This window comes from Solanum verrucosum, unplaced genomic scaffold (assembly GCF_900185275.1).
Source record: "Solanum verrucosum unplaced genomic scaffold, falcon-dt-bn FXZP01000235.1, whole genome shotgun sequence".
Taxonomy (NCBI): Eukaryota; Viridiplantae; Streptophyta; class Magnoliopsida; order Solanales; family Solanaceae; genus Solanum; species Solanum verrucosum.
Genome location: NW_026019948.1, coordinates 2,622,666 through 2,644,668, shown reverse-complemented (window position 1 = coordinate 2,644,668; position 22,003 = coordinate 2,622,666). Strand labels below are relative to the sequence as shown.

The 22,003-nt window shown below is 34.5% G+C and overlaps 2 protein-coding genes and 1 pseudogene across 3 annotated transcripts in view; 1 reads left to right on the top strand and 2 right to left on the bottom strand.

The window, feature by feature from the left end:
- LOC125812740 (photosystem II reaction center W protein, chloroplastic-like) overlaps positions 1-22,003 on the bottom strand; it is a 428,451-nt gene that overhangs the window by 383,460 nt on the left and 22,988 nt on the right. The window lies entirely within an intron of this gene.
- LOC125812530 (probable fructokinase-4) lies at positions 1,299-7,622 on the bottom strand. Its single transcript, XM_049492008.1, has 5 exons — positions 7,188-7,622; positions 5,517-5,767; positions 5,069-5,360; positions 2,624-2,776; positions 1,299-1,860 (listed from the first exon to the last, which is right to left on the bottom strand). Exons 1-5 carry the CDS (start codon positions 7,536-7,538, stop codon positions 1,477-1,479), a joined length of 1,431 nt encoding a protein of 476 aa, XP_049347965.1. The 5' UTR covers positions 7,539-7,622; the 3' UTR covers positions 1,299-1,476.
- LOC125813629 (toMV susceptible protein tm-2-like) lies at positions 7,600-13,924 on the top strand (annotated as a pseudogene).

Here is a 22,003-nt window from a genome sequence, read left to right as displayed (position 1 = left end):
TTGACACATAAATAAATTGCAATATGACTAACCAAAGCCAGACTTGATTGACACATGAATAATAGGGTACCTTACGTGACCTCTACCTTCTTTAACAGTCTATCATTGTCTCGCTAGTCTTGCGGTGCCACGTTTCGATCCTCTGGTCCTAGGAATTGTGTCTAGTAGCAAGTTTTTATTTTGCTATTTAAGCTTTATTCAAAAAAAATTCAAATTATAGTCAATAATCAGAAAAGCGTCACTGAGAACACAGGAATTGTGGATTGGCCAAAATTGGATTCGTCTTTGTAATAACCGTCTAGTCTTTTATCCTTCTTTTCTCTAACTTTTTCCAGTCAAATTGATATGCTGTGTTTAGTTGGTCACATATCCTATGATCAGTCGTTACCATTCTTACTGCAACTTGGTTGTTTGCATTAGTTCAGTCATTCAGGCATATCTCTGATTGAACTTCAAAAGTAAATGCTTGAAAATTCATATATAAATGCCTAAAGTTTAGTCTTATGTCTGAGGTTCAATAACACAACTTTGTAATACTTAAGATTCATGCCAAACTAGATCCAGTTTTACACAACTTTCCTCCAAGCTATGGCTCCCACCATGAGACTTTATGGTAGAATAACAAAAAAATGGTTTATAGAATATGCATGAGATCCAACATATTTACTTAAAAGCCAAGACAAGTATACACGTCTAAAGTTTGCTTGCACAAACAATATGTCAAACTTCAGGCGTGTATATTTAAAGTTTGAGTCTGAAATAACTAGACTTGCAAAATTTTATGAGCTTATGCCGTCAGTTAAACAGGGGTAACAAAATCGGCTATATGTGCACTTCCCTCTACTTGGTCAATGGCGAACTAGCTCATCTTTGCACAAATGATGCAAGTTAAATTCCAATCTCAACTGGCATATAATGGGAAGGGATACACAAAATGAGTGCCCAAGTATTCGTATCATAAATGGTAATATGGACGTGTGTCTTCTACTCATCCTAAACTAGAAAAATATGGCTATATGACATCCATTGTAAAACAGATGTCCCATGTTTTCTTCTGTATGTTAGAGTAACCTAATATTCCAGGCGGTCACAGATGTAAGAATCAAATTACAGGAAGCAAGGCACAGCTTCTTAAGTGTGCACGTAGAAAAAATCAGAAACGTCAAAAAGCAGGAATCACAAGCTACTTGATCATGCAATCTCCCTCAAACACTAATGCTCAATCTATCTGCCAATCCCTCTCGCATGCATGCAAGCAGATCAATGAATAGTATCTGGACACTACTTACTTTATCAACAAAACTGTCAATGCAACCACCAGCAAGGTAGCAGCCCTAATACAACTGTGCACTTCATAATCCACAAGCTAGACCACCTCCAACTCATGCATTTCTTTCCATGGGGTGAATATGCAACAATTAATCAGAATGATGGTAACATCTACAAAATTTATTTGTCCCAGAAAAACTGCATCATCTATTTGAAGGAGCCAGTCATCTTTGGTGCAAATTCAAGCTTAGGCAGCACTTCTGATACCACCTTTAGTAGGGAGACACGGTTCACCTCACTATTACCATTTACAACCATTTTTGACAGTACAGTTACATCTCGGGAGTTCACATTATCACTCAGTACTTCATCCCAAAACTTCTCATCCTCGTTCAAATTTGATTCCTTCAATAGTTCCCGGACCTTCCCCAAACTGGCAACATTTCTACCAGCACCACACCCCGTAGCAGTTGCAGCACCCACCGCATTTGCAAGGGTTAATGTATAACTCAAGGGCAAGTCATGTATGAAGCCAAATGCAACAGCAGCCACAAAACTATCTCCACAGCCCACGGTGTCTATTATATTGACCTGTTACAATGAATAGGCAGACATAGGGCATGTATCACAGAGGACATTTAAAATCAAATTTTATGAAAGACGCACTTCATTGAAACTGTAACTGTATGGTTTTTTACTTAGCCTGAGAAGAAAGAGAGGAAAATTATGGAACCACAACCCCAAGGCTTTGATCTAGTGGAAAGAGCACAACACATGATGTGTAGGTTAGACCCGTGTCACAGGTTCCAACCCTGCCTCAAACAAAAACCTGACACATAAGTGGAGAAGGACAAAGGAGTGGGCCTATTATCAATAGAGTTTCAAACTGTGACTAGCCTCATAGATTTCTCAGTTATTAAAAAGAAAAAATATTAGGGAATAGTATGGTTCCTACTTTTGGTGGGAATGGAAGTTGGATAATTCTTTTAGAAACCATGACATATATTAACTTTGCTTCAATTTTCTTAAATATCCCGAAATGTTGTGCAGTCATTGATCATCTGCCCACCCTCCAATGGGACTCCTATGAAGAAAGAGAGCCCAACTAGAACATAAATTTATTTGGGATAAGCTAACTAATGGTGATCCAAAGGTCTATCGGAAATAACCTCTCTACCTAGTAGGGGTAAGGTTGGCGTACACATCACCTTCCCCAAACCCCAGGAATTACACTGGGTATGTTGTTGTTGTAAGATAACTAATGGGGATAAAACAAGTAAACTTCTGTTAATAAGATGAATAGAGTACTTTTTTTTACAAGAACCAATATTCCAACCAGCTACAGAATTGATACCTTGAAAGCAGGTGCACACGTTATGCTCGACTTGGTGATTAAAATTGAACCCTTCGGACCCATCTTAACAATCACCCACTTAGTACAAACTCCATTATTGAGCAACTCCTGGCCCGCTAAAATTGGATCATTGATACCAGTTAAAGATGCAGCCTGGAGAAGACATAGTGATTCAGATAAGTCACATACATAAAAGAGTGGGGAGGGGTGGGGGGGTGGGGGGGACATTCTCAATACACTAAAAGCACTAAAAAAACTGTCCACTGATTTACAGGAAAGGGGAACATCATAATTTCCACAACATGACCAGAATACACAGTATAAATTCAGCAAAGATAACCACTATGCTACATTATGATATAGCAACAAGGAGAAAGCCAACAAATCAGCTCGAATAACACGTTACAGTAGCCCAAGAGGTCAACTTTACAACTACAGCAGACCATAGTAGGGATAACGCTACATCCATTGATCAACCTTATTAACCTAAAAATGTACATGAAAATGGAAAGGGGTAGTGGTACTACAAGGAAATAGGTCAGTAGCGGATCTAGAATTTCACAAAGATGGGTACATTGCTACAGCAAAAATTTATCCGCACTCGGTGTTTATACTAATAATACATGCATTACTCTAACAAGCAACCAAACAATCCCTTAATGGACTTCCTATAAAAATGATCAAACACACAAAAACAATCAATTTCCCAGTGATTAATTCTTTAGTTTTTTTTATATTTTTCAATGTTTATATTATTTTCCGTTTATATGTTGTAATAGCATGAAAGAGAATGCCATATACCAGTTCTACATTTGCACCCCCAATATAAAAACCCTTGTGTGCTTCACACCCCTATCATAAGTATCCTTTAATTTTTCACAGTTTGCACCTTAACCTTTTTATTTCTAGCAAAACAAACAATGCTCCACGTGACTGAATATTTGACATGGAGAAGTGGCAAAATCACCATGAATATTTGCAAATGTTGTTGTGCCATAGCAAGCTTGCGGGATGATAAGGAAAATATTTGAAGCTAGAGTCCGTATGGACCAGGTGCAGGGATCACTCAAGGCTGGGAAAGGCATTATTGGCATATTCTATAAGAAGTTATTAGGTGACCAATCCAGAGTGACATGGAAATGACTCATGTTGAGAAATGATACCAAGCCTAATGCTAGATTTGCAGTGTTGCTCTAGGTGCAACAGAAGCTCTTAACCACAGATAGACTTACAGGATGGGGCTTAATGGTGGATACTAAATCTGTACTGTGCCAGAATCAATGATGAAATATTTGATCATCTCTCCATACAATGTGAATTTGCACAACTCTGGAACAGGCTGATGGTGTTGATTCAGAGACAAGACCATGCTGCTACTGAATGGGACCAACACATTCATAATATCATTGCCAGAGCTAAAGGCAAGACACAAGCTGCATAAATTGTTAAACTAGTGTATGCTGAATTTGTACATGGATTATGGATAGAAAGGAACTTAAGAGTTGTTGAGAAGTAAAGTAGAAGCTGGGAGAGTATAGCAAGAGAGATTGCAAAAGTATATAATTTTAGAGCATCTCCTAGTATTCAAGCTGCTGTACATGGATTTAGATTCTAGATTATAGCTCTGTGCTAGGTTGGTTTTGCTTAAGATAACAGGCTGCTTTTAGCCTAGTTATGGATCTTGTAAATAGTTCACTTGGTGATTAATACAAAAGTTCAGTTACCCAAAAAAATATATATATCACCGTGTACCAATTTTTCCTCCCTAACCAGTTAGAACCCCTCTGAGACGCATGCCTCTTTTGTCTTTGTTACTCCATTCATATCTCCAACAAAGCAATGAAAAAAAGTTAAAAAATCGATGATTTAGGTCTAAATGCATTAAAACTAGCTTTACACATAGCATTCTTATTGTCAAATGTTCACCCTTGGATAAAAAACTAGCATTTCAAATTTTCAAAAATATCAAAGATGGAATCAGATAAATAGTTAAAAAAAAAAAAAAAGAGGATATGAATCAAAAGAGAGTTATAGAAAGCTTCAAATACAAAAACACTCCATAGCCTGGAGCAAGTATAACTTTCTTGAAATGACTTATTTATACCATAAATTCCAGCTACCTCTAAGTTGCACATATTTTGTCAATAAAACGAAACTACAACCACTATTTCCAGATTCCAGTATATAAAAGAACTCTTTAGCTACCAGTATATAACAGAACTCGTTAGCTACCAGATTCCAATATCACATGCTCAGTGAGATACTTTTTAGCTACCAGAAGAGCTCTTTTAAATGGATTATTTAAAAAATTAAAGTGCACACAGGGAAACTTATTATATTTTCGATCTTCATAAAATTAGATTATATCATTTATAGCCACACATTGAGATGTTAAATAGCAGAAGGCACAAGTGAGACAATTTTTTGCAAGTATGAAACACAAACCTCCTCGGAAGTCAGTAGAAGCACTTCACTCATCCTCAACAACTTTCCAATTGTTCTTTGTTCTTCAGGTCTTCCTGCGATAAGACTCCTACCTCGTGGTCCAGGGTCAAAAAAGATAGATGTCCCAGATTCCACAGCACACTCAAGAGCAGATTCAAGAAGGCTAGGGGAGAGTTCGTCAAAGTCATAACCATTGCAAAAGAGGATCTTTGATTTTCTAATAGCCATCTTTACTTCAGTAGATAGTCTGCTCATCCAACTGAAAGCAGGATCTGCACTAAAATCTGCACGACTGGAAAACATTAAGGTCTTAAAGGTTAGACTATGATCCTTTCTTTACCTGATCTTATAAAAGAAAGACAATGATAACTTTCTACATGCAACATAAAGTGGGCCAAACAATGAGCAAGAAATTATACACCAAGTGAGAGGGAAAGATCAAAAGGACCTGCAAAAACCATGTCTCTGTGAAGGGTCCACTAACACCCAGCACAGTAGTGTTTCATTGTCAGCACTTGAAAGATTAAGTGCTTCACTCCGCTCATTCATCCCAACTATACTAATACCTTCATCACTAAGCACATCAATGAGGAACCGTCCATAGATCTCATCACCTACATGACCAACAGAGATGCAATGAAGGCCAAGCCTTGCTGCTGCTATAGCCACATTGCAGTTTCCACCTGCCTCCCAGTACCGCTGAAACAGGGTCAAATAATCAAGATATCACTTTACATAGGTACAACCATAAGGAAATTATATAAAAGGATGAAGCCAAGGGGTGCTAATACCACACATCTTCAGCATCACTGAACTGGTATGTAGATAATACTTCAATATTTCTACATTCCAATTTAACTGAAGCTGCCTAGAAATCATATGTAGGCCTAGAAGTCAAGAGCTAGTGAGTTGGGAATACGCTATTACCCTATTACATTTCCAAAATTCTGCTATTGCAACTGAAGATAACATTTTTCAAAGATGATAGCATCCAAGCATTAAACCACACATTTTACTTTGTTAAAATAGTGGGCTTGAACCCAAAATGTGGTAAAAATAGACTTTTGTTTTATGACGATGGCTGCCAAGTCAGCTTGTGTACACCTCAAATATACCATTGAGTATGTGGTATCTCCCACATAGATACCAAATAACTCTTCCCACCTGCGAAGGAATCACCTAGTGGCTATTTTTGCCTTCGCTGGAATTTGAACACAAGTTGATTTTGAGCCTGAGAATTAATGGTTACCTTCCCACTTCATTGACCACCAGGAATTGGGAGCAAAATGTGGTGGATAGACTTAATCAACTACGTCATTCATTTAACATGCAAATGAGATTTCTTCCCATCTGTTCTAGCCTTGGTGAACAAAGTAACTTGGTACCTATTGCTGGTAGGAGGTGACATGTATCCCGTGGAGTTAGTTGAAGTGTGCGCAAACTAGACCGGACACCACGATTATCAAAAAATATAAAATAATTATGCATTCACAACTTACAAAAATAACCATCAACATAGAGTGACTACTTATTCAACTCTTCAAAAATCTATATGGTCAAATGTGTTCAGTAAATGGCCTTATGTAGAATCATTTGTGCTTCACAACTTCATTGAGTTGTCGCAGTACTCCTTCCATCCCAATTCATTTTTCTTTTCTTGTTTTTCTTTAGGGTTTTAAGGACTTTCTAGTTTCTACTATTACACTCTTTTTCTTTCAAGACATCCAAGATGTCGACATTTCTAACATAAATCGATTTAAAACTTTGATGTATATTTTATCTATCAAATTATAATTTTCAACTATTACTTCAGTATTTTCTTCAACTATCACTACTATGATATATATAACTCACATTAACATCAACTATTCGTAGCCAAGTTTTTTTTGTGCTTTTGGGGTAATTAGGACTACAAATAGTTTAATTGTGCACTGTATTAACTGCCTATAAATGAAACTGAAGGAGCACTTGGTTTCTGCACTAGCACCCAATAAATTTGCAAAACCCAGAAAACTATTCTCTGTATAAACAGACACCAATAAATAACCATAACAAGAAAAAAGTTGAAAAAAACACAATATTCTATAAGCAATCTGTAGTTCAATAAAAAAAGACGAACCTTATCGGGAGGGGATTTGGACAACTGTTCCATATAAGCCTGTCGTTGTTCTAAAGGCTTAGGAGGTAATTCCGGTACATTGAGAACAATATCGACACAGAGATTCCCAAGAGTAGCAATATCAACATCTTTGACAGCAGCGGCGATACTTGTGGAGCCATTGTTGACAGAATTAATGCGTGGGGGGAGTTTAGGAAGGGGAATTTCAATGCCTCTGCAATTAAGAAGGGAATAACGAAGCTTGTTTCTGAATGGGCCAATTACAAAACTAGGGTTTTGGAAGATTCCTGGATTGAGAGAGAACAAGCCATTGGATGAAGGTTTGAAGGATATGGCGGCGTGATGATGCATTCAGAAAATTCTCAGTCCCTCCCTGCTTAAAGGGAAGGCAAGGCAAATCAATAAGGCGAAAATGGAGGATAGGATAATGGATTTTAATCAAATAAAAAGGCAAAAACGAAAATATGTATACATCACATGAAAAAGAAAGACGTAGGAGAATTAGTTGGGAGGAATATGTGTACTATATTGGTTACAAAGAATCTCTATATCACTTTAGGCTCGTATTAGAGTAGATATTGAAAATTTGTGCGACGTATTCAATTTGAAATAGAATTTTATAAATTACATTATTATAATATATACTAATTTTAGCTCTACTTTTAGATATATATATTTTTTACCACATTTAATAATTTATATCATATATTATTGATGATACAATAAATATTCATATCCCTTAAAACTAGAATTGCTTAATTATCTTTACATTTAAATTCTAAAATTAGTGTTTTAATTAAGGGTAAAGGGTCAAATATGCCCCTAAACTATTCGAAAAGGTCTAGATATACCCTCCGTTTAAAGTTTGGCTCACTCGTGTCCTCGTTGTCCAACTTTTCGTCTAGATATGCCCTTATGGGCGTTAGTTGGTCTGCTGGACATATCCAACTCATTTTCCATTTCTTTAAATGTCACATGGAATTGTCATGTCATTTTGACTTTACCACATGACATTTATATGAAAATGGAAAAGGATCAATTATGCCCCTAAAAAATTCGAACTCATAAACACCTAATCCGACCCATAAATCAACCCCCCTTTTAAATAAACTACCCGACCCGTTTTCAACAATTTTGTTTAAATTTTTACTTTTTTTGGTAAGTCCCGAAAATGAGTAATTGATTAATTAAAAATAGGAAAAAATTGTTGAAATTGTTGAATTTAAGGTTACAATATTTATTTGTGAATTTTATTATTTTTTTTCATATTTTCCTGTTTTTTATTAATCAATTACTCATTTTCGGAATTTACCGAAAAAATAAAAACTTAAACAAAATTATTGAAAACGGGCCGGGTAGTTTATTTAAAAGGGGGGTTGATTTATGGGTCGGATTAGGTGTTTATGGGTTCGAATTTTTTAGGGGCATAATTGATCCCTTTCCATTTTCATATAAATGTCATGTGGTAAAGTCAAAATGACATGACAATTCCATGTGGCATTTAAAGTAATGGAAAATGAGTTGGATATGGCCAGCAGGCCAACTAACGCCCATAAGGGCATATCTAGACGAAAAGTTGGACGGCGAGGGCACGAGTGAGCCAAACTTTAAACGGAGGGTATATCTAGACCTTTTCGAATAGTTTAGGGGAATATTTGACCCTTTACCCTTTAATCAAAAACAAATATCTTTCTCTCAGAGAATATGAGTTAGGGTAAAACTCAAACTCTAACTTTTCCTCTTCCTTTTCTCTTGGGATAAGTGTCTGAAAAATATCCCAATTTTGACCGAAATTGTTGTTACAATACTGTAACATCTCGCACCTAGAAACGACTATAAAGAGTTTAAATTATGGAAATATTGATTTTTTTGAAAGAATAAGGAAATCTGGAAAATTTTGTGTGAGTTTTTGCCATTTTCAAACGGTCATAACTCCTAGCTCAAGATGAGTTAGGAGCAGTTATTGATATGGTTGGAAAGCCCTTGGAGAGATCTTTCCAACGCCGCCGAGTTTGTGAAATTCTGACATCGTATGAGTGAGATATGCCTTCCGGAAGTTGGGCTGTTGGATTGAGGAAAGTCTCAATCCGGATTTAGGGAAGGGCAAAGTAGTCTTTTCTCTAATTAATTTCCTAATTCGTTTTTAGGGATTTATTAGGGTAAAAACATAACTTAATTCAGTTTTGAAAAGTTAGAATACGCTTAAGGCTTGGAGAAGAGAGAAAGAAAAAAAGAACGGGAGAAGAAGGCAAGAATTCGCCAAGATCATCCAAGCTTGCGAGTGAAATTCGTCGGAGGTGATCCCTATTAAGGTATGTGAGATCTTTTCGTGTTGGGTTAGTTCACCCACACACCAACTTGTTTCAATTTAGCGATTTGGAGTTGTTTACATATTAAGAAGTGAAGTTCTTGAAGAACGTTGTTGAATTCTTGTTGGTTGATTGTTGTATGCCTAGTATTGATTTGATTCGTGTTTCCGGGTTGTTTTTCGAGTTAAATCTATTGGGTATTGAGGGTATAAATGATTCTAAGTGTTTGGGAAAGAACCATTGAGTTTTAGAAGATTTAGAGTTGAAAATCGAAGAAGAAAAATCATCAAAACCTCGGGAAGAGGGGTAGGGCGCTGCGCCAACCAGCGCGCTCCAAAAGGGACTCTAAAGTCCACCCCTTGGGGCGACACGCCAGCCAGCTCCCCAGTAGTCTCTCTGACATTTGAGGGTTGGCGTCCCGCGCCTCTCTCAGAGTGCCAAGAACGCCAGTTCTCTCCATTTTTTCCCCGTCTTCTCGTACTTGTTCCTAAGTGATGTAGCTATGTTTCCTAATCAATTCCAACACTCTAAAGTACATCTAAACATCATGAAATCATCCATAAACATGAGATCATGAACCTTGAATCCATAATTCAATTCAAGGAAAGTTAAGTTCAAAGTCAAAGAAGTTAAGAGTCAAGTTTAGAAGTTAATGAAAAAAGTCAAAGCAAAGCAAAGTTTCTTAAAGTTTTCAAGGGTCTTTAACAATGTTTTAACGTCGTTTTAAGACTTAAGTTTTGAAGTTAAGCAAGAGTAAAGCTATGGTTTGAAGTTCTTTTCTTCAAAGAGTTATATGGGGACTATGTATTCCCAAGAAGTTTAAAAGAAATGTTTTCACATTTAAATAAGATTGGAAACTGAGATTTCCAAAGAGCCTTCGGGCTAGTTTTCAGAAAAGAGTAATCGCTTTCTAAATGAAGCAAGAAGGGAAACTTTGATTTCCAAGATAGCCTTTGAGCTAAGATTTTTTTAGCACTAATCTCAAATCACAGAGGAAATATGTTTTAATAACATAAGAGCTAGTACATTTTTGGGAATAGTATTGAGCACCGAATTGGGGGAGCGTTCAAAGAACCCACAGCCCCCATAGAACCATGTAGCCATCGTGGGTAGAAGAGGTTCATACTTTTTAGATGAATCATTTTCAAATTAGACTAGTAGATACATTAGGCAATTCAGGTTCTATACCTTTGGCCGGGTATAGGATGCTCTGGCAGCGTGAGGTTGATCGTTGTATCATCACTATAGTTTTTATGTAATGGTTGTCGATTAGAGAAACTCCCACAACAGTTATTGTATTTTTATATACATCAGTTCATTTGTATTTCTATATACATCTCAGATTTATTGTATCTTTGAATACATAAAGAGTTTATAGCATGTTTTTAAACAGTTTTCCTTTATATTGCACTTGTTTTAAATTGTTTTATATTGAAATGAGTCAGTCAGGTTGAGTTGAGTTGAGTCAGGTAAGTTATTCAATTTCTTTCAGATTCCTTCTAGCCTATGTTGTTTAGCATTCCAACTCGCATACTTGTACATTCAATGTACTGATGCCAGTTGGCCTGCATCTTATTATGATGCAGACGCATGTAACCAGGATCAGCATCTAGCACCTCGTTGATCCAATTGACCAACTCAGAGTCAGTGGTGAGCCTTTTTGCATTTCGGAGGACTCTTTTATTTATTTTCAGTCTTTCATTTATTAGGATGTTGTGGGGTTTGTCCCAACATCCCTCTCAGTATTTTAGAGGCTTCATAGACAGTCAAATAGTTATTAGTGCAGATGTCTTTCTTTATCCTTCAGATGTTGTTTAATGACTTAAGTGCCATTTTGGCCAGTTTATTATTGGGATAAGGGTCTGAAAAATACCCCAACTTTGATCGAATTTGTTGTTGCGATACTAAACTTTCATGAGGACCTATTATCTCACTTTTGTTGCAAATAATAGTTATATATGTATTAGTTTATACAATCTCGAATAAAATAATTCCACTATAGTATATATCAAATGAATTGTTGAGATGTTTTTTCATAATTTTTTCCATGTTTATCCTTCATTTAGTGAGCTTTTAATTTTCTAATAGAATATTTTGAGAATAATAATAAAAAATAATAGTGAAAAATAAAAACGCATACATCTGTTAACTAGAGGAAGTATATATATTCCCTCATAACTTATATATCTATTAATAAGTGTTGTTTCTAACGGCAAACTAAGTTATATAAATTTTATACAAATAGTTTACCTTTTAACCAACTACTAAATGTGATAGGAATATTATTTATATATGTAGAATTTAATACCTATATTTCACACCCCAGACCAGCTACGTACCAAATGACTCCATGAGTGTTTATACTCTATTTAGGGTTCATAGAAGCTTATCGTAATATGAAATTAATCAACCATTAATATTATGGAAGAAAAGTTAATACCATATTAGTGAAAAATAGTAGAGCTTTATTTCTAAATTACTAGGCATCTACTTTAGTTAGTGTAGACATTGAAATTTTGTAGGACTCTACAAGACGTGTACAATTCGAATTGGGACTCTAGAAGGTGTGTTCAATTTCAATTAGAATTCTTGGAGGCTACTCAACTCTAAACCCTAGTTCATGCTTATAAAGGGTACTAAATTCCCTTAAAAGGCATCTCGAATATTTCACAAATTGATGGAATATTCATATAGAGGTCAAATCTAAATCATCCTAGTTCGAGAAATATGCCACTAACGGCCCTCGAATCATGGATAAATCTTAGGAGAGTAGAATCAAGGGATCAACAGAATTGTACCTGCAATCTTGATGAATAAAATTATGTTTCTTCATTTTTTTTTGTGATTGTAATTTATTTTCTATCACTTTAAAATATATTACAAACAAATTGGCATGCCTAGTGGGACCAAATCTGCCCTTCATCTCTTCTGTGTGGTTTGCGAGCTATTGCATAGGAGCGAAAGTTTTACCCTGTGCGCATCCAAAGGATAGCAGATGTGGGTTTCCCTTGGCATAAAAAAAAAAGAGTACTTGAGAGTATGGATCATAAAATTCAAGATGGATGTGTTAAGGTATTAGCTCTAAGTTACAATGATTTGCCTATTGCATAAAGGCCATGTTTCTTGTATTTTGGCGTTTACCCCGAGGACCATGAAATTCATGATTTTGATTTGAAAAATATGTGGATTTCTAATTAGTTGATAGTTGTAAATAGTTGTAATGGGAGAGAGGCTGAAGATTGGCGGAGGATGTCCTAATTGATTTGGTTTTTAGAAACTTGATTCAAGTTGCTAGCTAGAGGGGCATATGATGAAAGAATATATTCAAGTTGTCGCATACATGACTTGTTACATAGTTTGTGCGTCAAATTGGAAAAGGAAAGTAACTTCTTTCACACTGAGCACAACGTGTTTGGTGATCCCGACAATATAGCTAGGCTGCGAAGGAATACATTATACGCTGATAATGTCATGAATAAGCTCTACCGTTCAAATCCTAAGCCTAAGAAGCATCGTGCACTTTTCTGTTTCACAAAAAATTATCTCAAATGGCTCATCTTGACTTCAAATTATTGCAAGTGTTGATTTCAGTCATGCCTCAAAGAGTATATGAACATGCCACTATCACAAACAAAATTGGGAACATGAGCTGCTTACGCTATCTGATATTGGAGGGGCAAATTAGTGGAAAACTACCAAATAGTATTGTCAAGCTCAAACATCTAGAGACCCTAGATGTTAAAAAGAGCTCCATTGTTGTTCATGCTGGTGTTTAAGAGTCTAAACAATTGAGACATATTTATTATAAAGGTTTCTTACAAGCATCTAATGGTTGTTTTTCTATAAGCCCATTTTGCCCAAACACGTACTCATTGCCTCCTAATAATCTATCTACAAACACTGATGTCGATGCATGATATATTTTTTGAACCAAGATTGTTGCACCGATTGATCAATTTAAGAAAATTGAGTATAAGAGGTATCTGATTCTACCATTAAGATATTAACAACATTGAGCCCTGTGCCAATGGTATCTGGAGGTTCTGAAGCTCACATTTTCTAGTGACAGGAGTGAGAAAATAAACTTGTCGTCCACTCGTCCTATCCAGACATTGTTAAGTTGAGTTTGATGGTTTACAAAATAATGCCCTTGAACTGTGAAGCATTCCCTCCAAATCTTGTCAAGCTTACTCTTGTCGGCTTTATGATAGACCGTCATCTACTGGCAGGGCTTAAGAAATTATCCAAATTAAGAATACGGAGCTCTGCAAACACGCCAATGGTGAAAGCTTTCCGCAACATGAAGCTCTGCATATTCATGGACCACATGGGTTGTCTGAAGTAATGTGCACGAATGATGATGTCAATGTGCCTAAAATTAAAAAAGTTATTACTTGTAAGTCTTCGTTCACCAATGAGTCTCTCTGAACGCTGACCGACTTGCAAAGTTAAAAATATGAAAATTGTTGGGTTTTAAAAAGTGTGAATGAAAAGTTGTGACTTTTTGAAGAGTTGTGACTTTTATGAAGAGTTGTGACTTTTATGAAGGTTGTGACCTTCCCGAAAGATTGTGATTTTTCCAAAGGGTTGTGACCTCTCCGATAAGGCACAATAAGAACCTTTTTGCACTATCCTTTGCTTTCTATAAATTGAGAGATTTCCTCTCATTTTAAGTGAACCAATTTTCTGGACTTCTTCTTCTACTACTACTAAATCTAGTATTCTAAATGTACTTTACTGCCGCTGTCGCTGACACCGTGGTTTTAGGTATCGATACACCGATGAGTAAGATCGTTCTATCCTGGGAGGATATATTCCATTAACCTCGGATACTTGAGGGGAATAATTTCTTTAAGGGGACATTGTGCATCCAGTGGACTCAATTTTCTTCTTTGAGAAAAATATTTTATAATATTTCCAGAAGAAGTTTCATGCTGCCAATGGCATTTTGATAGTCTGGAAAAATATGTGGAAAAATTATTTTCAACTATTTGAAAAATATTTTTGAGATCATATTTAAAATGTGGGGGGTTCTTCGCTAATGACAAAGATAAAATTAGACTTAGTGTCTAATTTAATTTTGGAGCACAAGATATGAAATTTGATGATACTTTTGTATTATGTTAGACCCACAAAATTCTTGGAGTATATTTGATATTGTGGTCGTTGAGTTTCTCTTTTGCTAGTATATTGTATGACTAGTATGAAACTACCAAATTATATGTATACTTGTTCAAAATGATTGAGTTCTTTTATGAAAAAATGTCACTTAAAATGTTGTGATTTTTCATGAAAAGATATGTCTATTAAATATAACTATTTGTATAGACATGCATATTGGTGAATAGTTATTTGTCATGTTTTGTAAAAGAAGCATTTGAATTATATTATCTTTATTGGACCCGATGAAATTGTGTTCATGGGTAGGTCTATAACAATCAAATTGAAAGTTATGGAAAGGTCCTTCCGAAAAAGACATTTGACAAGGTGATGACTCTAAACAATGTTTGTATCAGACAAAATTGTAAGGAATAGGAACAAATATTTGTGAGAAAAAGCTACCTTGCGGAGAGCTTTTCAAACTCAATATTTTTATTTGTTCTTAATTACTTTCTTGAGTCAAACTGTTTGTGACATGAACACTTGGACAAAACCTTGTAAGAAAAACCGATCAACTTAGAAATTTTGTCTAACTTTGAGTGCAATAAATAAAAATGTCAAATTTGTGTGGAATCTAAGTATGTTGAGCATTCTTATAAATCTATTGAAAGGAATTCTAATCCCTTAGAGTTGATTTATAGTGACATTTGTGACATGAAGTCAACACCATCACATGGTGGGAAAAAGTATCTCATTATTGACAATTGCATTTGATACGGTTATATCAATTTGCTGAATGGTAAGGATGAAGAAAAAAAACGTCTAGGCAATATAAAATTGAAGTTGAAATCAGTTGGGAAAAAAATAAAAAGTGATAGGGATGGAGAATATAAATCTCATTTTGCAGAAATATGTTTGGAAAATGGATTTATCCATCAAACTACTGTCCTATTCACCTAAATCTAATGAAATTGCAGAATGGAAAAAAAATCAAACTTTGAAAGAAATGATAGTTGCATTACTTATAAGTTCAGGTTTACCACAATACTTGTGTGGAGGAACTATCCTTACTGCAAAAGGGAACAACAAAAAGTTGTCTTTTCAGAAAGAAAGCAATTTTGTTTGTTTAGGACACAATTATTCTATATAAGAAATGGAAAGGAAGGAAATCCAACATGAAATATTTCAAAGTGTGGGGTGTCTAGTCAAAGTCCAAGTTCCTATTCCTAAAAGGATTAAAATAGGATCTAAGAGTTGTGGACTGTAAAATTAGACTTGAGTAGTCTAGTGAAAGGTCTAAAGGACCTTGGAAAGAACAAAATGAGAATGTACTTAATAAAAAGATTCAGACGTGTAGTAAATGTCAAAGGACATCTACTACCTTCGGATATGATTTTGTAACATTTTCTATGTCTTATGTGGACTCATCCTTTTGGAAAGATGGTGTCAATAGTGAGATTGGTTCAATATTGAGAAATCCTATTGGAAGTTGGTTGATCTTCCTCCGGGAAATAAACATTTGGGTTCAAAGTGAATCCTCAGAAGAAAAATGAAAGTCGATGGAACTGTTGACAAATTATAAATCAAGACTTTTTGTCAAAGGCTTTAGACAAAAACAAAATCTTGATCTGGTCGACACATACTCGTCAGTAACTAGAATTACATTCATTCGGATGTAAATATTATTAGTTGCGATACATGACCTCCAAATTCATCAAATTAATGTGAAAACAACTCTCTTAAATGGAGAATTGGAGGAAGAAATTTACATGGAACAGCCTGAGGGTTTTGTGGTTCTTAGTAAAGAAAAGAAAGTGTGCGAACTTGTTAAGTCACTTTATGGACTAAAACAAGCACCCAAACAATGACATCGCGCCACGCCCCAACCCAGAAAATTCAACAAGTTTCTTTTCTCGTTTTCTCAACCTATTTTGCCTAGAATCGAATGGTTTCTTCCCCAATCACTTAGAATTGATTTCTTAACATAAGTACACTCTAATCTACTCAATACATCCCTTAAAACACTCACTTTGATCTCAAGAAATCATCCAAAACCCAACACAACAAGATTTAGAATGAACTTCAAGAACACTTATCAAGAACTCATCAAGAATTCAAATCTTTCAATTACTTCAAGAATGAAATTTGCGCTGAAAATAACATGTTTGGCGTGTGGGTGAACAAACCCAACACTATGGAAGCTTACATACCTCTTAGGGATCAAACCCATGGCGAAAATCCGCTACAAGACACAAAAATCTCGACGAACTCTTGATCATCTCCTCTTTTCTCTTCTTCTTTTCTCTCAACTAAAACCCTAGGCCTAAACTAGGATTATAGAACTGAACCTAATAGGATTAGACCCTTAAAATATTACTAAAAACGAATTAAATCTGATTGGGTAAGGAAAAGACCAAAATACCCCTCTAAAATCCGGTTTTGACTTTCCTTAACTGGACAGCCTAACTTCAAAAGGTCATATCTCACTCATCCGACCTCGAAACTTAGAAAACTCGGTGGCGTTGGAAAGATAATTCAAAGGTATTTCCTACGGTATCTGGTATCTCACCTAACTCATCCTGAGCTGGAAGTTATGGTCATTTGAAGTCGACCCAAAACTCATACTTATGCTTAACTTGCAAAATTTTAGATTTTGCTATTTCTAATTTAATTCTTTTTGAAACTCAAGGTGCTACATCTACTGACCTTAACACTTAAGAAATTTTAATTCCACGGTAAAATCTCACTCACTACGATGAACGGTTCGAGTCTTAGTTCGAAAAAATTTCTGGGGTGTTACAGAAAGTTGAAAGATCATCTAAGGGAATGGATTTACGGCTTAGGACAAGTCATCATGACGGTAACTCTACCTAGCAGACTGGAGATCCCAAGAGCTAGGTTCAAGGAGAAAAACAAAGTTGTGACTGACGGTTCGACATTGTCAACCAACTCAATCAATTCTCATGATGAAGACAATGCTCAGGAACAAAGATACAACAAGGCTTGTTAATGAGTTAATAAAGCTTCAAGTTTTTAATGATTTGCTAAGTTTAGCAGATTTGACCAAATAGTGTATCTACGTGATAGCACGGTTAGAAATCACTTATGTGAGTGTAAAGTGTAAGCCGTTTCAAAGAGGATGATTGTCAAAAGCCCATCTCTCTATACACTCATGAAACCAGGAGGTGTTCATGGCTAAAACGGACACAATCGTAAGAACCATAAACGGTAAAGGGTTGATAGTGTGACTTATGGTTGTCTAGGTATACACCAAAGATTGACAGTTCAAAGATATCAAATCTACCGATTGATCAAGTATATCCGACATATGTTCACTACGGAAAATTCAAAGGGAAACTTACTTATCCTGATACAATTAATTCTTGTTTGTAAAGTACACATACTTGTCCGTTTCTTTGTCTTGGAATCATTCCCCATTCATGCAGGGGATTGTTGGGTTTTAAAATGTGTGAATGGAAAATGAAGAGTTGCGACTTTTATGAAGAATTGTAACTTTTATGAAGAGTTGTGACTTTTCTGAAGAGTTGTGACTTTTATAAAAAGTTGTGACTTTTATGAAAGGTTGTGACCTTTCCGAAAGATTGTGACTTTTTCAAAGGGTTGTGACCTTTCCGATAAGGCACAATAAGAATCTTTTCACACTACTCGTTGTTTTTTATAAATTGAGGGATTTCCTCTCATTTTAAGTGAACCAACTTTCTGGACTTCTACTACTACTAAATCTAGTATTCTAAGTGTACTTTACTGCCGTTGAGTGGATCGCTGACACCGTGGTTTTAGGTACCGATACACCGGTAAGTAAGATCGTTCTACCTTGGGAGGATATATTTCTTTAACCTCGGGTACTTGAGGGGAATAATTTCTTTAAGGGGACACTGCACATTCAGTGGGCTCGATTTTCTTCTTTGAGAAAAATATTTTGTATATTGTTTCTAATTTGTTTCTGATTCAATTTTCTCTACTGGTTTTAATTTTCTAATTTTGAAAATACTCTTTACACTTTGTTGTTTCTTATCAAGTTCTTCAAAGTTTTTATTCCAAGTATCATTTATAGGAATACAGGATGAACAACAAAAATCACAATGTGTCAACAGGTTAGTTTGCTACCATAATTATTTACGTTTAATATCCTCGATAAGGTGTTTTTTTTTAATTTGTATTAGTACTTAGTTCATTAACTAAATATTTCATGTCTAATAGTAAATTACAGGGATGCTGACTTCTGAGTTTTACAATGAAGAGTAGATCGATACATAATGTGAAGCAATACTTAAAAGGGATATATCTTTTAGAAATGTATTTGTTCTGTATAGATATAACTTAGAGATTTGTTCTGTATAGATATTACTTAATTAGAGAACAAATTCTATGCTTTAACTAACTAATATAGTGCAATAGGTTGTTTTTCCCTTAATTATAGATCGGGTCTGAATTTAAGTATGAATTTTTTTTGATAAGGAGCACTTCCCTTCAAATGTGGCCCTACATAACGCAAATTCAAATTAATTTGACTTTAATATGAATTCCGAACAGCATGAGGAAAAAAAAACTATGTGATTTGTACTAAAAGAGATTTACGTGTATTATTAGTTTTTTTTTTGAAGTGTATGCACCTGTAGGCTGCGACTGTTTCCTTGTATTATTAGCTGTCTTTTCACCACTAACATGCCTAATCTTCGCTCAAATTGTGATCCCTTCATCCTTATTTCGAGATTTCGAGTTTGAGTTTTGAATATAAAAAAATAAATCTTGTTAAAAATCTGATTTCTCTTTAAATATGTTTTACGCAATGTAAAATTTAATTTTAATTAGACCCCTAATATAAATATTGAATACCACGATGAAAAACAAAAAACTACAGTAAAACCTCTATAAATTAATATAAGTGGGACCATGAAATTTTATTATTTTATAAAGATATTATTTAATCGATAAATTAATATTTATTAATTTAAAGAATGATTTGAGATGTAATGAAGGTTAATTTTGATTATATCAAAATCATTGTATCTTACTAATTTATGTATCATAATTATTGATTTCACATAAAAAATTATTGAATTGTCACTATCGTGTAAACAAAAGAGCATGGATGACAAGTGTGCTTTTTGATTGAATATATTCGTTGGTTTGACCACCAAATGTATGGTAGAGGAGTTTTGACTATGGTAGATAATTGTCCAACCCATAATAGAAATATTGAAGGACTACAAAATGTTGAATTGTTTTTCTTGCCACCCAACATGACATTCAAATTTCAACCTTGTGATGCCGTAATAATAAGAGCTTCAAAGATGTATTATCGTAGGATATTAGAAGGCTATGAAGTGGGACAAACTGATCCAGCAAAGATTAATTTTTTGGATGCTATCAATTTTGCCATCCCTACTAGGACAACAAATGTTCAGCAAGAGACAATAGCAAATTGTTTTCGACACTGTAAAGTTCGTTCAGAGGATGCAATCTCAGAGAATTTGAATAAACTCATTTGTGAAAAACGTCATTCATGAACTTGAGGTCATGATTAATGATCTCGGTTACCACAATAAAATGGATGTCAATAACCTGTTGGATTATCCGAGTGAAAATAATACATGTTCAGAGGTCCAGAGCTTAGAAGAAATTGTGGATACCATCGGAAAGCAATGTTGATGATGAAGTTGAAGATGATACTATAACTTTGGAACCAGTTACGCGTAAGGAAACACTTATCACATCTGAACTCTTCACAATTTTATGGTGCAGTTCGAAAAGACAACACCGGAGCTCTTGGAAGCAATATGAAAAGTTAGAAATGAGCTTCAACTAGATTTAAATTTTAAGAAAAACAGAACACAGTAGAATCATATTTCACTAAATTGTCTTAGATATATTTGTACTTTAAAGAATTATTAATTTATGATATTAATGGGACCATATATTTATATAAGGGTCTTCTGGAAATATATTATCTTATTATTTTATCGAAATTGGTGATTTTTTCATTAGCCCAAGTCGGGACCGAAAGAAAATATTATTTTAGAGAGATTATTAATTTACCGAATATTAATTTATAGAGGTTTTACTGTATCTTGAACGTAGAGATGAAGTAATCAAATCAACTCATTATTTTTTATATATTCTTCAACGAAATGCTTGAAAATGCAAAATGCTTGCACGTATCGAAAACCAGCGGCATTAGTACACAGTTTAATAATTGTACTCCAAGAAGATGTCCAAAGTGTACCCCCAACGTGATCAAGTGTAAGCATTCGGCACAATCTTCATTTTATGCATCTTATTTATAATTTAATTTAAGTAAATAAATTAAAAACAATATATATCTCTTTTCTAGTTTTATTTCTCAAAGAGTTGCATTACGAAAAAAATGACAAAGCTACCCCTTAAATTTGAGGTACGCTTAAGATAATCTATTAAATATACTCATGAGCAGTTTTGTTCCTTTAAATTAGGTAAAAGTGAGACGTTTAATCATCGTCAAATATTTATCAAACTTTTATCGTTAATTTTTAGAAGAAAAAGAAAGATTTGATTGCAACTCACAATCGGAAGTGAAGATATGCAGTTTCAGCTACATTTTTTATTCATTATTTTTTAGTATTTTATGAGACTTTTCTAATGTTTTAGGTTAAAATATTTTTACCGACTAAATCTAATCGTTATAGGTTATTATATATTTAGCGAATATAAAGAAATATTAAGTACTTTTGAAAAACTTCAAAAAATTTAAACTACATAAATACATTGAAAAACTATTTTAAACCTACCAAAATTAAAAGACCATGTGATTATCTTGTTACATTATTGTTTCTTCTCCGAGTTGTTGAAGGTATAAATGTTACAAGTAATACACCAATAATTTTAAATCAACCAATATAATGTTATATTAGTCGTTATCAATATTTATCTTTTAAAATTATAGAAAATATTAGTCAAGACAGCTTTATTGCAAACCACAAAAGGGAAAAAAGAAAAAACAAATTGGACCAAAATTAATCAAACAGGAAAATAAAATAATTAGAAGTTGTGAGTATTTTTTTTTTATTTTATTTTAAAGGGAAGAAATGCAGAATTTCAAGGATAGAGAAGTCATCGAAGCATTGCGTCTTGTTTTATGCAGACAAGTAGGAATCTGAATTTCTGTTGGTTCCAACGGTCAGTCATCCTTTGGAACCAAAGAAATTCTTTCTAAATTTTCAAAAAAAAATTCATTTTTTCGAATAATTAATCATAATGACGATGATGATGATGATTGTGGTGGTGGTTTTTATTTATTAATCTTGAAATTTGCATCTTTCGATTTCATCAAAAGGTATGATCTTGAAATTTCATTCTTGAAATTAATGTCAATTTTAATTTTCTGGGGTTTTATGTTTTCGTTTGTTC

Excerpts from the sequence above, each read along its gene's own strand:
- LOC125812530 (XM_049492008.1), bottom strand. The coding sequence starts at position 7,538 with ATGCATCATCACGCCGCCATATCCTTCAAACCTTCATCCAATGGCTTG. Across the intron at positions 5,768-7,187 it reads CCAAATCCCCTCCCGATAAG|CGGTACTGGGAGGCAGGTGG; the intron begins GTTCGTCTTTTT and ends ACCCTGTTTCAG. Across the intron at positions 5,361-5,516 it reads CAGAGACATGGTTTTTGCAG|TCGTGCAGATTTTAGTGCAG; the intron begins GTCCTTTTGATC and ends AATGTTTTCCAG.